The 18835-nt window shown below is 39.2% G+C and overlaps 1 protein-coding gene across 1 annotated transcript in view; it reads right to left on the bottom strand.

Annotated features, from left to right (window-relative positions):
- Positions 1-12638: 12638 nt before the first annotated feature.
- LOC126148978 (sodium-independent sulfate anion transporter) overlaps positions 12639-18835 on the bottom strand; it is a 116972-nt gene continuing 110775 nt past the window's right edge. Inside the window, exons 8-12 of the mRNA XM_049915786.1 lie at positions 18345-18485; positions 18008-18153; positions 17372-17545; positions 17138-17288; positions 12639-12813 (exon numbers count right to left, since the gene is read on the bottom strand). Of these exons, the coding sequence (XP_049771743.1) occupies positions 12680-12813; positions 17138-17288; positions 17372-17545; positions 18008-18153; positions 18345-18485 (746 nt within the window). The 3' untranslated portion in view covers positions 12639-12679. The remainder of the gene's footprint in view (positions 12814-17137; positions 17289-17371; positions 17546-18007; positions 18154-18344; positions 18486-18835) is intronic.

Below are 18835 nucleotides of genomic sequence, written 5' to 3'. Positions count from 1 at the left end.
ACATCCCCTAAAGAATAAATTTTTTTTTACAGGAAAGTTTTGTACCTCAAAATTATGGCAACAGAGGTGCAAGGTCTGCTTATATGTTCTGTGTTGCAGAGACTGAGATTCCAGGTACTGCGGAGCTTCAATCTTGTGAGTAACCTGGAAGTATGATGCTGTGTCAATACGAAGATAGAAAACTAGCTGACTAAACCTTAGTAATCACAATTTTTCCTGCTGACTCATCATTGCGACATTTTATAGTTGCAGGAGAGCTTGCTGTAGTAGCTTGTGGTTGATGTTCCACCATCAGAGACATCATCATCATTATCATCAAAGTCATTATCATCATAGAATATAAGTTCAGATCACCCTACTACTAATAAAATATACATAAAATGACATGACAAAAGTCACAGGATACATCCTAATATTGTGTCAGACCTCCTTTTTCCCCTGCCTAGTGCAGCAACCTGACGTGGCATGGACTCAACAAGTCATAGGGAACCTCTGAAGAAATACTGAGCCCTGCTGCCCTATAGTCATCCATAACTGTGAAAGTGTTGCTAGTGCAGGATTGTTGGATGGACTGACCTCTCGACCATGTTCCATGATATTCATGTAGGGTGATCTGGGTGACCAAATCATTTGCTTGAACTGTCCAGAATATTCTCCAAACCAGTTGTGAACAGTTGTAGTCCTGTGACATGGCACAACATCATCCATAAATTTATCATCGTTGTTTGGGAATTTGAAGTCCATGAACAGCTGAAAATGGTCTCCAAGCACCCAAACATGGTCATTTTCAGTCAATGATTGGTTCTGTTGGACCAGAGGATCCAGTTTATCCATATAGACACAGCCCACACAATTATGGAGTCTTGTTAACAACTTCGGTCCACGGTTTCATGAGATCTATGACACACTCAAACACTAGCTTCAGCTCTCACCAACTGAATTGGGACTCATCTGACCAAGACATGATTTACTAGGTTTTCTAGTCATCTAGGGTTCAACTGATACGGTCACGAGCCCAGCAAGGTACTGCAGATGATATCGTGCTGTTAGCAAAGGCACTCACATCAGTTGTCTGCTGCCATAGGCCATTAATACCAAATTATGCTGCACTGTCCTATCTAATAAATCTGTTATACATCCCATATTGATTTCTGGGTTTATTTCACACAGTGTTGCTTGTTTGTTAGCACTGACAACTCTATGCAAAAGCCACTGCTCTCAGTCATTAAGCTAAGACCATCAGCCGCAGTGTTGTCCACGGTGAAAGGAAATGCCTGAAATTCTCAGCACACTCCTAGCACTGTGGATCTCAGAATACTGAAGCCCCTAACAATTTATGAAATGGAAAGTCCCATGCCTTTAGCTCCAATTACCATCCTGCATTCAGAGTCTGTTAATTCCCATCGTGCGGCCATAATCACATCAGAAACCTTTTCACATAAATCACCTGTGTGCAAATGACAGCTTTGCCAATGCACTGCCTTTTGATACCTTGTAGGCCTATACAGGATACAAATCTCTATCCCATAACTTTTTGTCATTTCAGTGTATTTTGCTTATGAGATACTTGTTGTAATACAAGAAAGCAGCAATTTGGTGTTACAGAACTTGAAATGAGTGAGAAGCACAATATGCATTGTAAGACTGCTGATGGTGGAGAAGGGATGGCATCATCTGATACTGAGCACCTGACTTGCCAATACCAAATTTGGAGGGGCACTGTTGGTTCATCTGAAAGAGTGGAAGGTATGTCTGCCATCAAGATTCTTGACCATCAGGCCTGCATAAGGGGGGATGTAACAGAAAATGTAAACATTACTTAAAAAATCATTGCAGCCATATTTATTAATATACAAATCTAAAATTTTGCAAGTGTAAAGCAAAAGAGCTGTGTTTAAATGGAAAAATATAATAAAAGATGTAGGATTAATATTTTGTCAGAATTTTGAATTTTTAATTTTTATTGTCTTTTCTTATAAAAATCCATAACTCAAATTCTTATCATGCAATTAATCTGAAAATTTTATGGTAGTGACCTGAGAAGGTAGACAACTGGACTACAGCTATTAATTTACGGAACAAACTGTATCATTAACAGAGTTTTTCATTTTGCACATCCAAAATTAACTTTTTCTCTACGTACAATCATCTAAAAATCAGAATTTAATTGCAGGACCTCATATTTCTTAGTTCCAGGGAGACAGCAACACATTATGAACAGTTCCTGAAAATTTCATAGCATTAGCTCATATACTTCTTGAGAAAAGGCTTCTAATAATGTAAAAAATGTAAAACAGAGAAAATGAGAACAGAATGAGATTTTCACTCTGCAGCGGAGTGTGCGCTGATATGAAACTTCCTGGCAGATTAAAACTGTGTGCCCGACCGAGACTCGAACTCGGGACCTTTGCCTTTCGCAGGCAAGTGCTCTACTAACTGAGCTACCGAAGCACGACTCACACCTGGTCCCCACAGCTTTGCTTCTGCCAGTATCTCGTCTCCTACCTTCCAAACTTTACAGAAGCTCTCCTGCAAACCTTGCAGAACTAGCACTCCTGAAAGAAAGGATATTGTGGAGACACAGCTTAGCCACAGCCTGGGGGATGTTTCCAGAATGAGATTTTCACTCTGCAGCAGAGTGTGTGCTGATATGAAACTTCCTGGCAGATTAAAACTGTGTGTCTGACCGAGACTTGAACTCGGGACCTTTGCCTTTCCCGTAAAGGTCCCGAGTTCGAGTCTCAGTCGGGCGCACAGTTTTAATCTACCATGAAGTTTCAGAGAAAATGAGGTTCAAATATTTTCTTCTCATTCTTCTAGATGTAATAAGTTTACCTCAATTTTAAAATCCTCCATACTGATACTCCTCATCCTTCAGGTTTCTCTTCTCCCCTCTTTGGATCTGCTTGGCCTGTATTTGCAGGTAGGACACTTACCTATTATATATCTTATCTATTAGATTTCTTGACTCTGCTGTCATCAATGGTGTAAAATGCTTCTGTTATAAACACACCAGGATCTATACGAACTCTCTTCAGCGCTTCGATTCTGCCATTATTTCCGTTATTGTAACATAAAACTGCATCATAGACACCTATTTTGAGTACTTCAAGTCCACAGACTGCCCTTTTTGAGCATCTAATCCAAATTAAATTATTGAGGCTTTCATTTGCATTTTGTCTCTTTCTGTGGAGACACTTCCTCAATAAATGAGGTTTACAAGAAACCTGTATTTGGGCTTAATTATGAGGGGGAGTTGGAAAAGAAGGTTCCCTCGTTGGCTGTGGTCAGAGTTGTGTGTGAAAGGAAAAAAAAGAGAATTAGACATTAAAAATAAGACAAATATTTATTTTTCTACATAATTTCCAAGTACATTGAGACATTTGTCATACCACTTTGTAAGCTTCAAAAAGCCTTCTAGGAAAAAATCAGGGCATTGCATACAGAAGAAGCGTTGAATGGCCTGTTTCATGTAAGCATTGCTGCCAAAGCGCCCTCTGCCAAGAGTCTTCTTCAAAGAAGGAAACAGATGGAAGTCACTTGATGCGAGATCCGGACTGTAAGGCGAATGGTGTACACGCTCCCAACCAAGAGTTGCAATATGGTTTTGCATTGCCATCACCGTGTGTGGTCTCACATTGTCATCCAACAGCAGAATGCCATATATGAGAAGGCCAGGCCACTTTTTCCAAATCACCTCCTTCAATTTCGACAGAGTGGCACAGTACTGATGGTTGCAGCCTCCAGAAAGTCCAGCAGCAAAACTCCTTTGGCATCCCAGAAAATGGTGAGTAGCAGTTTACCTGCAGACAAAGTGCTTTTGAACTTCTTTAGGACAGGTGATGATGGATGTTTCCACTCCATGGATGTGGCCTTCGATTTGGGCAAGTAATGGTGGACCCACGTTTCATCCCCCGTCACAATCTGAAACAGAAGGTCATTGCCAGATTCATGGTAACGCACGAGCTGTTCCAGGCTGAGCGCCATGCGTTGTTCCATGTGTGTTTGGGTCAGTTGGCAGGGCACTCATCGTGCTGACACCTTCTTGTATCGAAGAATGTTGTGGATGATCTTGTAAGCTTACTCATGTCCGATTCCAACATCTGCTGCTACTCCATCTATGGTCACTTGCCGGTTCACTTTTATCATGTCATCCACCTTCCTGACATTTGCTTCTGTAGTGGCCGTGCGCATTTGTCCAGGTTTGTCGGAGAGTGACATGCCCCCTACCTCCACACCCACTTTCACCATGATTTTGGTGTGGTGACACTGACCCATAACATAGCCCAAGGTCTAGAGTATGCGTTTTGGGGCTGTTGATATGAAAGTGGGAAGTATGGATCTTCCAATTAAATCAGGAGGTAACACAATAAAAGCTTACTTGTGTAGGTTGTTCTAGTGTCGGCAAAAAGTTTTTGTGTCTGCAGTTGCCATGTAGAATACCAGTGTAAAATTTTGCTCCGGTCTTGAACTGTTGGAACAAAAGTGAGGCATTCATATGACTCAATAATATTGTTTTCATTTCATTACGCTTATGCAGATGTCTGAGTTATGCTGCGTTAACATTGTAAACTCCTATAGGCATGTGGAGTATTAACCACAACTGTCATATTGGAATCAGAATCAAACACATTTTGTACGTTACTTGTCTCTAAATGATATTTTCAGGAGAAAAAGGCAATGTTCCTTCTTATTGACATAATAAATTCTGAGTCACAGCTGTGTTTGACCAACCATTACTGGTGTTGAATGTGCTTGTCGTCATATAATATGCACACACAGTACATCAATCTCATGAGGCACACGGTTATTATAACGAAGTATGAACATCAGTCAACAGATGGCACTCGGCAAAGAATGTTAAATGTGCTTTTTAGTTGTTACTTGTGACTTCTAGTTGCAATTTGGCACAGAAATCGCAGTTGGACTTGATAGCGAATCACAGATAAAGAGCTAGTACGAACTTTGTCCAACAGATGGCACATGGCGGTGACTGTTAGCTGCGCTTTTTTGTTGCTACTTGTGACTTTTAGTCATGACTTGGCACAGAAATCACAGTTGGACTTGATAGCTAATTGCAGAGAAAGAGCATAGTACAAACTTTGGCCAATGGATGGCACATGGTGTTGACCATTAACTGCGCTTTTTAGTCATGGCTTGTCACTTAAATCCATAGAGTGTCGCAGTAGTAGTAGTTCTCACTTTGGCCAACAGGTGGCACATCGCGTTGAATGTGAAATGCTACTTGCGACTGCTAATTGTGACTGAAATTGCAGTTAGATTCTGTAAAGTTATTATTGTAATATCTGTGACGTCTCAATCACTGTGATTTGTAACAGATACACAATTTCCTGCCCACCACTACCACTTTATACGAGAGCTGGAACTTTAATAGTGGCTACTATTTATTTAGAGCTCGTACAAAATAGATACATGTTTCAATGTTATACTCACCTTCAAACTAGTCACCAGTATTGTGTATAACCTGTTGTCAGTGATGTGGAACATGTAGGATACTCTCAGCAATGCCAGTTGTGTTGACAGTTCGAGTAGCGCGGTGTACTGCCCGACGACTTTGTAGCAGTTCTGAAGCAAATGCTGTGAAGTGTTTCCTTCATTTTAGAAATCGAGTTGAACTCACAAGGGCTTAAGTCAGGGGAGTGCAGTAGGTGGTATAGCACTTAGCAGCCCCATCAGTTAAACAAATCAGTAACAGCTTACACTGTACGTGCTTGAGCATTGTCCTGCAAAATGATGGTCAGATCCTGCAGATAGTGTCATCACTTCTTTCTCTATGTTGTTCATTTTTGGAACACAACCTACAACCAGCTTAGAGAAAGAAGTGATGACACTTTCTGCAGGACCTGACCATCATTTGCAGGACAATGCTCAAGCATGTACAGTGTAACCTGTTACTGATTTGTTTGACTGATTGGGCTGCTAAGTGCTATACCACCTACTGCATTCCCCTGACTCAAGCACTCTTGAGTTCATCTCGATTTATGAATTGAAGGAAACACTTCACGGCATTTGCTTCAGATCTGCTACAAATTCGTCGGGCAATAGACCGCACTGCTCGAATTGTCAACACATCTGACACTGCTAAGACTGTCCTCTGACTTCCACATTGCTGGCAACGGGTTATATAAAATGCTGGTGACTACTTCGAAGGTCAGTAAAACTTTGAAACATGTATTTATTTTGTAAATACATAGTTGGCACTATTAAAGTTCCAACCCTCATATGATACTCAGTATTTATTACGATTCTATATACAATACAAAATCACACATCAAGTGCCAGAATACGACTAAGTAACAAACTGCAGTGGCGGCACAAGTCTGAAAAGTCAAAGATTTCAGTTAGTTTGAAGATAGCATGTTGCATCGACATTCGATTCTGGTGGTTGATGCCCACCACAGAGCCTCCCCCCCCCCCCCCCTTCTCCTAATGTGAAGCACAGAGAGAGAGGGTGATGTATGTTGGTGTGGCACTCGGCCTGTGATCACATCTAAAGATGTCCCCATCGGGAAAGAGTACCTGTGGGTATAGATTCCATTAATAAAGAAGTCACGTTGCCACGTCAGTGGGTAGAGTGTCCAGCCAAATCAGGAAACCCAGGATGGAGCAGCCAGCAATGCAGGGCGTGGCCTACCGTAAGTGGCACACGAATAGAGAGGTGGCCATCATTGTAAACTGAGGTGGTGCTGCCTGTCTTCTCTGCCTCTGGAGGGATCGCAAACAGGACAAACACCATGCCATCACATAGTGTGCAGAGAAAGGTCCTCAGTGGGAAAGGATGACACATTGACGTGGAAACTGGCAGTGCTGTCGTTGTTGGATGACATTGTCCAGTCAGTGGAATTCCTGGGGTGGGTGAAAGGTGAGGGGAATCCTTCACATGCATCAGACACAACCTCCAACCTGGTTGGAGGACACAAGGCATTAGTGTCACACCCATCGTCACACACACTATCAGAACCAGAAGGAGAGCTTGTCTCATTAGTAGCACTGGGAGTGTGTGGCCACATGGAAGCAAGATTAGGGGGAGAGTTGTTCTTCAAATTTGTATCTTTGTCGAACCACCAAGCTGATTTGAGATCTGAGACAGACACTGTTTGTCTTTTATGTGGAGCAGAATGTCAAAGGTCTGTGGTGAGCAGTGTAATACTTTATGTGGGCCCGAGTAGGGCAGGTGCAGTGAATGTCACACCGTGTCATTGTGCAACATCATGTAGTCACAAACATGTAGGTGTTTGTGGACGAAGACGTGAAGGACAGTGTGTGCCCTTGCAGTGAGGGCACAAACATAAGGCAAAGTGTCAGATGCATTCTACTAATGTCAGAAGTTTGGACTGCATGAGAGGGTTGAAGTCCAGGGAAGAACCTCTGACCAAGACATGTTGTGGCACATTAGCTGTGCTCAACCATCCCATTGTTCTGTAGGTGTCAGGCTGCTGTACGTAATTTGTTCACACCACACATCTCACATGACTTGGAGGAAAGAACAGTCTCAAATTGTCATCCCTGGACCATCGTGACTGAAGATACGCAACCAAACCACACGATCCAGGAGCCAATAAAGGCCCGTGTGAGAGAGCCAGCTGTTATACATGTGAGCAGAATGGCCTCAAACCACTGACTAACATGGCTAATGGTAGATAGGATGTATCAAAAAACCCCTGAAGGAGAGTGCAGGCCAACCAGATTGAGATGTACATGATGGAACCTGCCTTTACATACATCAAACAAGCCCAACAGTGGGTATGCATGGCGGCCAAACTTGGAGTGTTGGAAAGGTACACATGCGCAGGTCCAGTTTTTGCAGTCTGCCCTAACCCCTGTCTGTAAAAAATGCTCCATTATTAGGCACATGGTGACTTGAATACTTGAATACACAAGGTCATGGATAGCAGAAAATATCTTACAGCATAAGCTGGCCAGAACCAGGGGGCAGGCTGTGCCTGTGGAAATGTTGCTGGGAACTGTTAGGAAAGAACCAGGAATTTGGTGAGGCTCAATTGAGAGTGAGGTAGACTCACAGTTTAGTAATTGATGAATGCCCTCATCTATTTGTTGCTGGGCTGCTAGTTCAGTGAAGTGCTAGAGTACAAGATCATTCCAACTCATGACATGTAGTCGGCAATGATGCTGTCCGTGCCCTTGATGTAATGGACACTAGTGGTGAATTGACATATTAGGTCCATGTGACAGAAGCATTGAGGATGGAGGTCAGCTGTGGGATTATGCAGCATCAGCCAGCTGCTTGTGGTCCATATACAGGGCTATTACAAATGATTGAAGCGATTTCATAAATTCACTGTAGCTCCATTCATTGACATATGGTCACGACACACTACAGATACGTAGAAAAACTCATAAAGTTTTGTTCGGCTTAAGCCGCACTTCAGGTTTCTGCCGCCAGAGTGTTCGAGAGCGCAGTGAGACAAAATGGCGACAGGAGCCGAGAAAGCGTATGTTGTGCTTGAAATGCACTCACATCAGTCAGTCATAACAGTGCAACGACACTTCAGCACGAGGTTCAACAAAGATCCACCAACTGCTAACTCCATTCGGTGATGGTATGTGCAGTTTAGAGCTTCTGGATGCCTCTGTAAGGGGAAATCAACAGGTCGGCCTGCAGTGAGCGAAGAAACGGTTGAACATGTGCGGGCAAGTTTCACGCGTAGCCCGCGGAAGTCGACAAATAAAGCAAGCAGGGAGCCGACGGTTTGGAAAATCTTACGGAAAAGGCTAAAGCAGAAGCCTTACTGTTTACAATTGCTACAAGCACTGACACCCGATGACAAAGTCAAACGCTTTGAATTTTCGGCGCAGTTGCAACAGCTCATGGAAGAGGATGCGTTTAGTGCGAAACTTGTTTTCAGTGATGAAGCAACATTTTTTCTTAACGGTGAAGTGAACAGACACAATGTGCGAATCTGGGCGGTAGAGAATCCTCATGCATTCGTGCAGCAAATTCGCAATTCACCAAAAGTTAATGTGTTTTGTGCAATCTCACGGTTTAAAGTTTACGGCCCCTTTTTCTTCTGCAAAAAAAAATGTTACAGGACACATGTATCTGGACATGCTGGAAAATTGGCTCATGCCACAACTGGAGACCGACAGCGCCGACTTCATCTTTCAACAGGATGGTGCTCCACCACACTTCCATCATGATGTTCGGCATTTCTTAAACAGGAGATTGGAAAACCGATGGATCGGTCGTGGTGGACATCATGATCAGCAATTTATGTCATGGCCTCCACGCTCTCCCGACTTAACCCCATGCAATTTCTTTCTGTGGGGTTATGTGAAAGATTCAGTGTTTAAACCTCCTCTACCAAGAAATGTGCCAGAGCTGCGAGCTCGCATCAACGATGCTTTCGAACTCATTGATGGGGACATGCTGCGCCAAGTGTGGGAGGAACTTGATTATCGGCTTGATGTCTGCCGAATCACTAAAGGGGCACATATCGAACATTTGTGAATGCCTAAAAAAACTTTTTGAGTTTTTGTATTTGTGTGCAAAGCATTGTGAAAATATCTCAAATATTAAAGTTATTGCAGAGCTGTGAAATCGCTTCAATCATTTGTAATAACCCTGTACATATATATAGTCACTGACCTACCCTTGTTGAAATGTCAAACTGCTTCATAAATGGCAATAAGTTTTCGGTCAACAGTGGACCATTTACTCTGGAAGGTTGACAACTTTCACAAGAAGAAACAAAGTAGTTGCACAAAACTATTGACTTCCTGAAGAAGCACAGGGGCTGATGGCTGTGTCACTCACATCCACCGTGATTGATATTGGAGCATCGGAGACTGGGTGTGTGAGAGTGATAGCATTCACAAGTGCAGTGGGTACACATCAAATGTGCATTGCACGTCATCACACCACAGAACCTTTTAAAGTCTGAAAGTGTTCTTTCCTACAAGTGCATCAGTCAATAGAGCTTGCAGGAGCGCAGAGTGCAGGATGTTTTGTCAAAAAAAATGTATCATGCCTAGAAAACAGCATAGATTGCAGCAAGTCTCAGGCAGAGGAGAGACACTGATATAGGTAACTCATTCCAACATGGGGCAGATCCTTCCGTGGAGACAATATAATCTAGGAATGTCTCATAAGCAGCTTATAACTGCGATTCATCGTCGTTGATAGTGACCCCATTCTTGGCAAGTGTATTAAGGACTCTTGACAGATGTTGTTCGTGCTTCTCAGAGGTAGTTGGCGAGATTAGAATATTGTCTAGATATACATAATGGTACAGGAGCAAGAATAGCAAGGAGTTGATGAAACATTGCCAGGTTTGTGCAGCATTTTTTAAGCTTTACGGCATGTAGCGGTAGTCATAGAGTCCAAAAAGGGTGATTATTTTAGTCTTGGACATGTTGTTCTGATGTGTTGGGATGTGCTGGTATGCTTTCTGACAACATATCATACTGAAGACTAGCATGCTGTGGAGCTGTTGGGTGAAATCCTTTTCTGGGCATTTAGTTGTCAGTAGTTGCCCTACAAATGAAATGAACCATCATTCTTTGGGACTAAGGGTATTGGTGAGTACCAATTACTGTTGGATGAGTGGACAATACCGGTGTGTAGCAGTTCTTGTACTGCAGATGTAAAGGCTTTAGCATATGTCTGCTTGTGACTGGATATGTGTGTGTGTGCGCGCGAGTGTATACCTGTCCTTTTCTCCCCCTAAGGTAAGTCTTTCTGCTCCCGGGATTGGAATGACTCCTTACCCTCTCCCTTAAAACCCACATCCTTTCGTCTTTCCCTCCCCTTCCCTCTTTCCTGATGAAGCAACCTTAGGTTGCGAAAGCTTGAATTTTGTGTGCGTGTTTGTGTGTCTATCAACATACCAACGCTTTCGTTTGGTAAGTTACATCATCTTTGTTTATGTCTCTGTGTGTGTGTGTGTGTGTGTGTGTGTGTGTGTGTGTGTGGTGTGTGTGTGTGTGTGTGTGTGTGTGTGTGTGTGTGTGTGTGTGTGTGTGTGTTTTGTGTCAAGTGAATATTACAGAAATTGTGCTTATCTTTTTACTTGGTGCCACTTTCACCTCAGTTTAGTACTATACTGATGAAATACACAGGTATGTATGTGTACACACAAGTTTATACAGATAACTTTCATGGAAATAATGCACATATTTGACCTTGGCACATACTCAGGTGCAGGTTATGTAAATTTTTACTGTGTATATTCGCATTCAACATCATTTTTCACAATAAGCTGTCTCACTTTATTAATAATGTGCTGTGATTAGCTGGAGAGAGGGAGGGAGGGGGGAGGTACAAAGCACAATTGGACTAGTTCTGCCATCTTGGATTTTGACTGGCTGGAAAGCAAGGGCTCAATGACATCATGGATAAGGATAATGACATTGCTGATAAGATTGTGCCTGCTTGTAGGCAGTGCAGACCAACATTTGCACTCTTCAAGTTTAAGTGGATCGTGATGTCAGTGGTATCACACAAGTCAATATTACATTTACATGCAAAGTACAAGGTTTTTATTGAGGTAAGGTATTATATGATTATATGTATGGATAAAGCAACTTAAGAAGTGTTTTTTATTATTATTATTTTCTTTTTTTAAAGTGATCTTCAGCAATGTGGCTGCCAGACCAGTGGAGAAGGCATTTTGCCTGATAGAGTTCTGCAACAGCATGTCTACAACTGCACTGTGTTGCAAATTAATGACCATGTTTAACAAGGCTTCACCTGCCAGACAACTCTTTTACAAGAGGTTACAGAAAATTAGAGAAACAAGATGTCTTTGTAAAGGCAGATATATCAGGCCAGCTGTGACTCACACTGATGTGACATAAGGGTAGACTGAATTGGACTATAGACTGGACATATATCATGCAGTTAATGATTCACGCATTGAACATTTGTGAATATGACACAATGAACTTGTTGAGTCACTGTTTTTATTCATATAATTATATAACGCCTTACCTCAATACAAACATTTTAACAAGTCGCTTATAAGGGTCTAGATAATTTTGAATAACCCTGAACTGTAGAATGATCATCATTATACTACTAGCATGGGAAGAGCAACTGAGATATGTCTGTGTGTGTTATGATTAGTTCAATCTTGTCTTCACACTCCCAGTGGGAGTGATCTGTAAGTGGCTGTAGTATATTCCTAGATTACTCATAAGTTCTATGAAGTTTGATTAAATATTTTTGATAATTTGCAGCATTTTCCAGCTTGTTGAAGATATTGCCCAGCATAATGGTAAATGGTGGAGTTAGGTTTCAATAATTAAGGATTACTAGCATTGCTGCACAAAACAGCAACATGCATAAAATTTTGTAATCGGCCATTTCAATGTAGAGTAAAGCCGAATTTGGCAATTTAACTCCATGATTTTTAAGTCTCTCACGTGACTCTTCTGTATTTGCTGAACAACAGAAAAATTCCAGAGAAGCCCATCTTGAAAAAAAGTACTGAAGAGCAGTAAGGAATGCATTGCCTACATTAAATAGTCAGCCACAAGGGTAGAGGACATATCATAGCAGAACTGCCGGAAACGGCCATATGAGGGTAAAAATGGAAAACATATATATTTGTATATTTTCTTTATAAATAGTTTATTATCAAAAGAACAACCACAAAACATTTAATAGAGTTAATAAATAGCCACTATGAGTGTTGGTTTAAGAGAATCTTCTTGCTGGCAGTTCGGGTGGAACGTTAATTTTGGTGTCAACTTTGCTGGTAACCAAATCATCCATTTCCAGTTTCGCTCGTAACATCGGTAGATTTTCTGATTTGCCTGATTCTTTCTCACCTGAAAGAAAAATAAATCTTCATTTTAAGGCTGGTGATTTTATCCATAGTTCAGACTAATGCATCTTACTTTTCTATGGTTGAATGTTAGAGCTTCCTAGCTTATAACGTATTTCTGTTAAAAGAAACATAATAAATGTAATTAATAAACTGTCATGATCCAATAAATGAGGACAACAAAAGGAATCAAGAGAAAGTAGAAAGCTTCTGGAATTCACTGGAACCTGAACTATCAAAGGTTCCATTGAAGAATGTTAAAATTTTACTAGGGGAAATCACTGCACAAATTCAAAAAAAGAGTAAGCTCAGCAAAACTGGTGAAGAGTATACAGTACACAAAAGGGCAAATAAAAATGGGTAATACTAAATGCAGAGGCTTCAACCTCAAATTGATGTCCATAAATTTTAAGAAACTGCCAAGAAAACATAAAACTTGGTAATCACCTAATACAAACCTAGTAGAATTTCAGATTGCCTATGTAGCTATATCTTTTAACAGTCAAAAAGAAATTAAAGTTAGAAAGGGTGCAAATATAGTAACAGATCACTGTCTAACCACAATAAAAATGAAAGTTATTCCACAAACAAGGAGTCCAAGGTAAGGTCATAGGATTCCTAAAACTGATACTGAGGCTTTTAAAACAAAGAAACAACAATTTCAGCAATGACATGATGGAATTGACAGTGTGAAAAAGCATTATTGCTTAGAAAACATGTCTGATATAAATAATACTCTAACAAAAGAAGTGAAGACTGCTCCTGCTTTAAACAATAAAAGTGTCAAACATAAAAAATGATAAAGGCAGTCAAAAGGAACTTTGAAATGAACCAGCTATCACTAATTGAGGAAGACTTGCAAAAGAACAAGACCAGGAAGTTCTGAAAAAGTTTTAAACAAATTCTCCAAACTTACCGACCACCTAACTTGGACTTCAAAAATGAAGATGGAAAATTAACCCTGAACAACTGCATAGAACTTTTTTGCATGAAGCTTGTGCAAACTGTGGTTTCTTATTAATTGTTATTTTCCTCCTGATCTCTTTCCTTTTCTAATTGTTTATTTCTCTCCAGATCTTGTTCCTTTTTTAATTTCAGTTGACCAATCTTGCATGTTGAGCATGTATCTGGATAAGGGGTTTCAAATGACAAATTAAATCAGTGATATAAAATATGTTTGTACTTCAATAAACAGCAAGTAGGAAGGCCTGATGATTCCCTTTTTTATGTAAATGTTTCCTTACTTTGATTATATTCAGCTTGAACACTAAATATCCTCTTTTGGAATTTTCCTGTGAGAAGTGGCTCTCTTTACTCCTATATGTTTCGATATCATTCTTTATAGCTTGAGCAACTTCATTATTTTTAGTAGTGCTGCCATCTCCCCCTTGATTTTCACTTGGTAACTTATCTCTTACATGAAATTTTGTGGACAAATTTGAGAGTCTGTCCTTGGATGTTGACTGAAATGTTGCAGCACATACAAGTACTGTCTGACCATTTTTCTTCCTTATGCTGTACTTTATTGAAACAGTACTTTTTCTTTTTGGTTCTTTCCTGATGTTCCTGTATTTTTGTGATGTGATTCCCATGTATTTTAGTAACAATATATCCTGGACCATCATCAGAAGTGAGATCAGCTGCTATCTATTCTTTTCTTCCTGAAACTTTTGGATTCACTGGTATGTCTGGTAATCTATGTGAACAGTCAGTAGCTGGCATTTCCTTGTTCTTGTTGGACTTCCCAGATGCTTACTGTCTTGACTTGGGGTTCTTACCACCTCAGAACTCAATTACATGTATGCCATTTTCTGAATCACTTGTATTAACCCCCATTTTACAGTTTACCAGCCTACTCTTCTACAGCAGACTTCTCCCTAACAAAGCTGGCTCAAACTGAACAATAATCAGGAGTTAATGTTGTTATGTAAACCTCTAAATTCCTGGAGGCAAGTGCCTGTCTACAGTTTATGTTCCTTTTTTTTCTTTCAGAAAACTCTCTCACATTATCATTGGCAATCATGTTCCACATTGTTACTGATGTCCTACATTGTAACTGATATCCTACATTGTTGTTCTCCCTTCAGGTCTCCCAGAAGCAAAGTACAGTTTGCGTTTATCAATTTTTCTTTTAACCAGCTAAGAGCAAATATCAATTTTTACAAAAACTCATAGTTTTCAACACCCTATAACAATGGTATTATTGGATTTTGACCATACCATTCCAACAGGCCATACATGACAACAATCTTGATTTGTAACTACAAAAATCTGAATTCTGAAAAATTGAGCATTTATCATCTTTTGAAAAAACACTCCTCATTTTCTTTCTCACAGTCAGTTTAAAATAATATATTTCCTATGACCATCTGAATGTTTGTTAGCAAATGGGTCATGAGCGTTTTGTGATTTTTGGTTAACACATTTCCCATCTGAATGTTCACTAGAGTATCATATAAAAATTAGAAGTACGTTTGTCAAGAACTTTCTGAGATTTTTGGTAACAACTTAAAACAACAACTTGTGTTTATATAATACTATTGATTTGTAGACTTTTCAACTAACATTGGAAGATTGGAGCTGACAATAAATCCTTAGAGGAGAGATGCTTGGAGAGTGATTAGCTGAAAATGAGTATTAAAGACCCACTCTGTTAATGCAGCAGGAATGGCATCAAAGAATCAAGGAGAGTAGAAAGAGTTGAAAGAGCATTCACCACATTAACAACTGGTAGGGACCATGTACAAGTATTAATCAAAAAGTAATAGGAATTTTTTAATTTTACATGCTTTATACATCCAATTTTCAAATTTTTATAACTTTTTTAAAATTTTGTTGGTATGTTCACATCTTCAACTTTTTTGAACATTTAGATTATTTTTGACAACTGAAAAGGTTATACATATTTTTCACTGCCTGGCGAATTATTACTTTCAAAAAAGATGGATCAAAGAATTTTCATTAAATTTTGAATGAAAACTGGAATAAACTGCAACGTTTGGCAAATCTGATATGATTAAGATAAGAGTTTATGAGATGCATAAACATTTCAAAGGGGGTTGAGTAGATGTTGAAGACAATGACCACCCCGGACGCCCTAGGACATCAATTACTGACAACAACATGGAAGGAGTAAAGAAAATGGTTCTGGAAAATCACCAGCTCACCATCAGAGAGGTTGCAGATGATGTCAGCATATACTTTGGCTCATGGCAAACAATTTTTTGTATGTTTTAGGCATGAAAAGTGTAGCAGCAAAATTTGTTCTGAAATTGCTGAATCTTGACCAAAAATGATGTCACACAGACATTGCTCAGGAACTGCCGAATGAAGTCGACAACAATCTACAACTTCAAAAGATGGTTAGAACGAGTTACAAAACATGTGTATACAGGTATGACATCAAAACTGAGGACCAGTAGTCCCAATGGAAACTGCCTGAGGGGTCAAGGCCAAAAAAATCAACAAGTTTGATCACATGTGAAGGTTCTTTTCATTGTTTTCTTCAATTACAATGGGATAGCACATCATGAGCTCCTATCTTATGTTCATATGGTCAGTAAGGTATATTACATGAAAGATATGTGCATTTCCATAAATAAGTCCAAAGGAAATGACAAGAACAGTGGCAAAACCATTCATGGAAATTGCATCATGATAATGCCCCTGCTCACACCTCAATGCTTGTTCATGATTTTTAGTAAAAAAACAAAATCATGATGTTGTCCCAGCCACTGTATTGAACAAGGCCCCTGAGACTTCTTTCTATTCCCGAGGCTGAAGAGAACCGTGAAAGGACATTGTTTTGCCACCACTTATGAGATAAAAACAGAATTGCTGGAGAAGCTGAATACCAAACAAAAAGTGAGTTTCAGAAGTGCTTCCAAGATTGGAAAAAGTGCAAGCATAAGCATATTATATCTGAAGGGTACTACTTTAAAGGGGACAAAGTTAATGTTGATGAATAAATGAAGATTCTTTCAGGAAAACAAAATTCCCGTTACTTTCTGATCACACCTCATATGGTAGTAGCTTAAACAAATATATTACTTACACTGTATATTTCATTCCTATTGTAAAACATAGCCCATGGTGGCTCTGCTATGATGTGGATAATTTCTTCTGGTAAGTTAGGCATGCTATTTAAATATAATGCTTATGAAGTGTGAAACACATTTAAAATTGGCACTGATGTAGATCTAAATCATACTGCAACAAAGCTTTAGTTCATGGTAGTGTGTCTTTGATCAACCTACATTAATAATGTAAAATGAACTAAGACTAATTTTGCTCAGTTATCTACATTTATTGACTGCTGATGTACGTACCATATAGAAGATCAAAGACTTCTTCCTCATTTTTACAGTGTTTAATTTCTACATTTGCTCCACCAAATGTTAAAAGAACAATGGGCCTTACATTCATAAATACTAAAGGTTGTCGTCTTCTTTCAAAATCAGCAACAAGTATTTTTATTCCCTGTAAAATAAATAATTTAACATTATTTTATTAAACAGGCAATGGCTAGAAACTAATCCCAAAAGTGAAATATGTAAGTCTACCATAGCTGTAGAATAATCGGTTCCCTTAATGGAGGCAAAATCTACCACAACTGGCAGCAGACTTTCCCCATCACTCATTGCAGCAGTGTTTATCTCAGCTGTCAGATACTCAACAGCAGCATAATACAGACCCATGTCTGGGCTCACCAGCAAGTACTCATCACCATTGGAAAACTGCAATGTAAAAACCTTTTAGTGTACATTTTGTTACAATGAAATTCAGTTAAACATCTTGTCATCTGGGAGATCTACAAAAATACTAAGCAATATGTTATTTATTTTATTTTTTCTTGAGAATGTATGGGCCACTCTTTAAGCACCAGGCTAAAAATCTGTAGTATTGGGTTTCACTCATGGTCATGTAAACCATGAAGTCATAGGGGAAAATATGAAATTTTAGCCATATGTATGCCCAACAATCAAAAATTTGTGATACGTTAAAAGCCAATTTCTTCCTGCAAACCAATTATTGCAACAAGGTGCAATTAGTCATGTGGGCGGATTTAGATGTATGTTACACAATAAAGTATATAATTATATGTTTGCTGAAAAGAAACTAACTGCCACTTGTGAATTCAAACTAGTAAAATATTCTTCTACTAAGCTTTGTGTGCTTCACTATGCATAATTTTTTACCTTGTGGCGATTTATGTTTATTGTTGGTCTTGCCCACAGAAATAACAAATGTGCCATATCAATAGCAATGCCAGAAATTAATCCAACTTCAACTCCACTCATCAAACTGATGAAGAATGTAGCAACCATCACACAAAAATCCCATTCTGAAAAATTGCACAAGATATTACATGTAAAAATCATAGTACTTAAGCATGTTTATAAAACTCTCATAAAAATACAAAGCTAATTAATTCTTTTAACAAAATCTATTAACTACTTGATCTAATTATAAATAATGATATGATGTAAAAAGAAGCATCAGTAATGGAAATAATTTACATTAATTGTTACTTACTTTTTGATCTCCATAATGGCATAACTGCATGAAATTCTATCATGAACATGACAGCAGCTATAAGAACAGCTGCAATGGTTGCTCTTGGTATATATCGGAAATATGGTGTAAGGAAACTCAGTGCCAGCAGTATAATAGTACCTGAAACACAAAAATTTAAGCAGCAAATTAGTATACCACATTGCAAAGTCTCTCATAACTTGTGTCAGCAGATATGCTGCAAGTACTTAACAGTGCTCTAAATTTCATAATTACTGTATCCTTATCTAAAAAAAATTCTCAAAACAATCTAAAAACTTCCAATATTAAGCTACTATAATTGAAGAACAGTGAGACATACTTCTTCATACTAAGTCCCATGAATCTTGATTCTTTAATGGATTTCTTAATTTGTAATTCTGTTGCCTATAAAACAAATATATATCCATTGTGGAAGTGAGGAAATTTTCAATTTGTCATTGTAACAGAATATTGGCTGAGAAGATTTTATA

This window comes from Schistocerca cancellata, chromosome 2 (assembly GCF_023864275.1).
Source record: "Schistocerca cancellata isolate TAMUIC-IGC-003103 chromosome 2, iqSchCanc2.1, whole genome shotgun sequence".
Taxonomy (NCBI): domain Eukaryota; kingdom Metazoa; phylum Arthropoda; class Insecta; order Orthoptera; family Acrididae; genus Schistocerca; species Schistocerca cancellata.
Note: the sequence above shows the minus strand (reverse complement) of the source record. Positions and strands in the feature narration are given on the sequence as shown.